Source organism: Megascapheus bottae, chromosome 1, assembly GCF_031878675.1.
Source record: "Megascapheus bottae isolate mThoBot1 chromosome 1, mThoBot2.hap1, whole genome shotgun sequence".
Lineage (NCBI taxonomy): Eukaryota > Metazoa > Chordata > Mammalia > Rodentia > Geomyidae > Megascapheus > Megascapheus bottae.
The window spans coordinates 27271641-27274889 of NC_143509.1; the positions used below are offsets into that span (position 1 = coordinate 27271641).

A 3249-nucleotide genomic window follows, 5' to 3' on the forward strand; every position below is an offset into this window, starting at 1 on the left:
CTGGGGCTTGAACTCAGGGCCTGGGCACTGACTTGAAGCTTTCTCAAGGCTAGAGCTCTACCATTTGAGCTTCTGGCTTTTTCTGCATATGTGGTCCCGGGGAATCGAAACCCAGAGCTTTGTGCATGTGAGGCGAACACTCTGCCACTAGGCCACACCCCGGCCCCCAGCCCAGTGTCTTAGCATAAGCCTTTTCATAGTTGGCCCTGGTGTCCGGGCCTTTCTGCTAGCAGCCACCAGAGGGCGCCTGTGAGAACAGCCAATTGACCATCTCCTTGAGTCCTGCCCACAACTCTCCTCCCTCTGCCTCCTGCTCCCTGGGCTTAAGCCACATTGACTGGAAAGGCTGTATCCATGGCTGGGAGGGCTCAGGCCTACAATCATAGCCACTCCCAGGAGGCCAGGATCTGGAGAACAGTGGCTATAAGCCAGCCTGGACAATGAAAACTTTCTATTGATTCCTGGATCAATACAAGGTTGGGTATGGTGGTGTTTACCTGCTGTGCCGGTGACACTGGAAGAGCAAACAAGAGGATCGTGGGTCTGGGTGTTTGGGTGCCTCACCGTGAGGCTCTATTTGAAAAGGCAAATAAGGGCTAGAAGCATGGCTCAAGTGGTAAAATGCCAGTCTAGCAAGCTCAAGGCCCTGAGTTCAAACCTCAGTGCCACCAAAAAGAAAAGGATGAATTGAGAAGATTCGTGGGCTCAAGCAGGAGGGCTGGCGGCTGGGTTGAGGTGGCAGAGGAAGGAGTTGCCAGCGCTCACAGGCTCCCCCAGGTGCAGGGGCAGAAGCAGAGGCAGAGCTAATGGGGCAGGGGGTGGGTAGGGGGGGAGAAGCAGAGGGGAATGGGGACAGGGATTTGAAAGAGCTACTCATACCTGAGAGCTCAGGTGGTCTTAGTATCGCCAGAGGTCTGAGCTGCTGAGCTTGACCTAACATCGGAGTTAGGGCTGGGACACTGTGTGTCTCACAGCTGTCTTCCCAGCCACTCAGGTGGCTGAGATAAAGGAGAATCACTGTCCAGAGCCAGCCAGCCCAGGCTGAAAAGTTGGTGAGACTCATCTCTAATGAACTACCCCCAAAAAGCCAGAGGTGGAGCTGTGGTTCAAGTGGGAAAGCACCCATCTTGAGCGGAAAAAGCTCAGGGATAGCACCCAGGCCTTTGAGTGCCGGCACGTACAATTAACAAAACAATTCCATTTCAATAGGGGGCTGGGTGGTGTGTGGGGTCCGAGGTTGATGTCCTCTTACACTAATGATACTGGCACGTGGGCTTCCTGCCTTATTTATTTATTTATGCCATTCCTGGGGCTTATATTCAGGACTTGGGCACGGTCCCTGAGGTCTTTTTACCCCCTCAAGGCTAGCTAGCACTCTACCACTGGAGCCACGGCTCCACTCCTGGCTTTGTAAAGTAGCTGCTTGGTAATAAGAGTCTTATGGACTTCCCTACTTGGGCTGGCCTCAAACCTGGATCCTCAGATCTCAGCCTCCTGCATAGCTGGGATTACAGGTGTGAGACACCAGCACCCATCGAATTCCAGTTATGCCGTGTATGGTTGATGTTTTCTCTCTGTTCTTGGGAATGCCAGTCCCTTGCCTGTCTGCCTCTGTCTGGCACCACAGCCTCGATCAGAGCCTGGCACATGGCCGGTGTTCAATAGATATCTGTTTCATGAAGGGAGGAAGGAAGGAAGGAAGGGAGGAAGGAAGGAAGGAAGGAAGGGAGGGAGGGAGGACGGAAGACAGACAGGACCAGGAGGAAGCTGGGGGCCGGGCTGTGAACGCGTGTGCGTCCTGCAGCTGCTGTTCCTGTCCTGTTTATGGCCCGGCTCCCTGGAGCCTGATTTGGCCTGGGCCACCCAGCCTGGCTGCCTCCCTGGGGACCTGCTCTGCCGACATCGGATTCTTTCCTGGACCACGCAGCCGGCCTGGTGACACTCGATCGCAGCTCCACTTCCAGGCCAGCGTCCGACCCAAGCAGCCTGGCACAGGCCCGGGGCTCCGAGCTCCACGCCCGGGGACAAGGAGTCGTCTGTATGGTGGATGGGAGGGTGTGGTGAGGCCAGAATTCTGCCAGCACCGATTGAGGACAGTAGCCTGGCCCGTGGTGCCTGAGCAGCCGGACAGAGGAGCCAGCACCAGGGTCTCACCATGGGGACCTGCGGTCCTGCCACACGACGGGCCACAATGTCCCTGGCTCAGCGCATGGCTGAGGGCCATATTCCAGAGACGGGTCTGAGAAAGTCCTGCGGAATGTCCACCCTGGAGAAAGGTGCGTGCCAGCCTGGCCGGGGGGTGGGGGGGTGGGGGCTGGGAAGGAGAGGGACAGATGGTGGAGAACCATTATTGTACCCTTTTGGGGTCCCTGAAATGTTCTGGAACTTGGCACTTGGCAGGAAACAGGAGCATAACCTTAACTTTCCTCACTGTCTGTTGTCTGGCCTCAGTTTCCCCACTTGGGATTCTCTTTCTCTCTCCTCCCTCCCCCCTCCCTGCCTCAATTCTCTATGACCCCCACAAGTCATGGTCCAGCCTCTGAACTCAACCTGCCCCAGGGCCTTTGCACAGCTTCTCCCTCATCCTCAAATGTTTTTCATGGTCCCCAGCCCTGTCCCCACTGTGTGGTTCGTGATGGAGTCATCACGGGGTGGCAGCTGCTTTCCTCTGCTTTGCCATGGTGGGGGAGTGGGGATATGGCTCAGGCACACAGGGGCCTCTCTCCTGCCCTGGGCTTGTCCTGGTCTTGGGATTCCCAGTTCTGACCTGAGTTCTGGTCCTAGGCTCTGGTCCTGGCTTGTATGTCCTTCCATCCACCGTTGGCTATGTCAACCATGACTGCACTAAGACAGCCAGCCCTGCCTACTCACTCGCTCGCAGGCTCAGTGAAGGTAAGGCCTGTGGGGGGGTGTCAGGGGAGGGGTCCCCCCAGCATTCAGGTGCCCTATGAGCCTATGGGGACTTCACAGTCCTCACCTGCAGGTTAGGGGGGGAAGCTGAGGCAGAAAGGGCAGAGCTGGGCTAGCTCCCACCTGCTGGGTGACCTCAGGCAAACTGCTGTGCTCTCTGCGCCTGTTTTCTTCCTGATAAGGAGAATGGCAAAGCTTGGCCTGGTGGCTCACACCTGTCACCCCAGCTACTCAGGAAGCTGAGATCTGAGGACTAGGATTTGAGGCCAGCCCAGGCAAGAAAGCCCGTGAGTCTCTTATTTCCAATTAACCACTAAAAAGCTGGAAGTGGAGCCATGG

The 3249-nt window shown here is 56.5% G+C and overlaps 1 protein-coding gene across 1 annotated transcript in view; it reads left to right on the plus strand.

Moving 5' to 3' along the window:
- Positions 1–2155: 2155 nt before the first annotated feature.
- The window catches only part of Cimap1d (CIMAP1 family member D), a 5628-nt gene continuing 4534 nt past the window's right edge, over positions 2156–3249 (plus strand). The window contains exons 1-2 of the mRNA XM_090328994.1: positions 2156–2276; positions 2785–2892. Of these exons, the coding sequence (XP_090185120.1) occupies positions 2156–2276; positions 2785–2892 (229 nt within the window). The remainder of the gene's footprint in view (positions 2277–2784; positions 2893–3249) is intronic.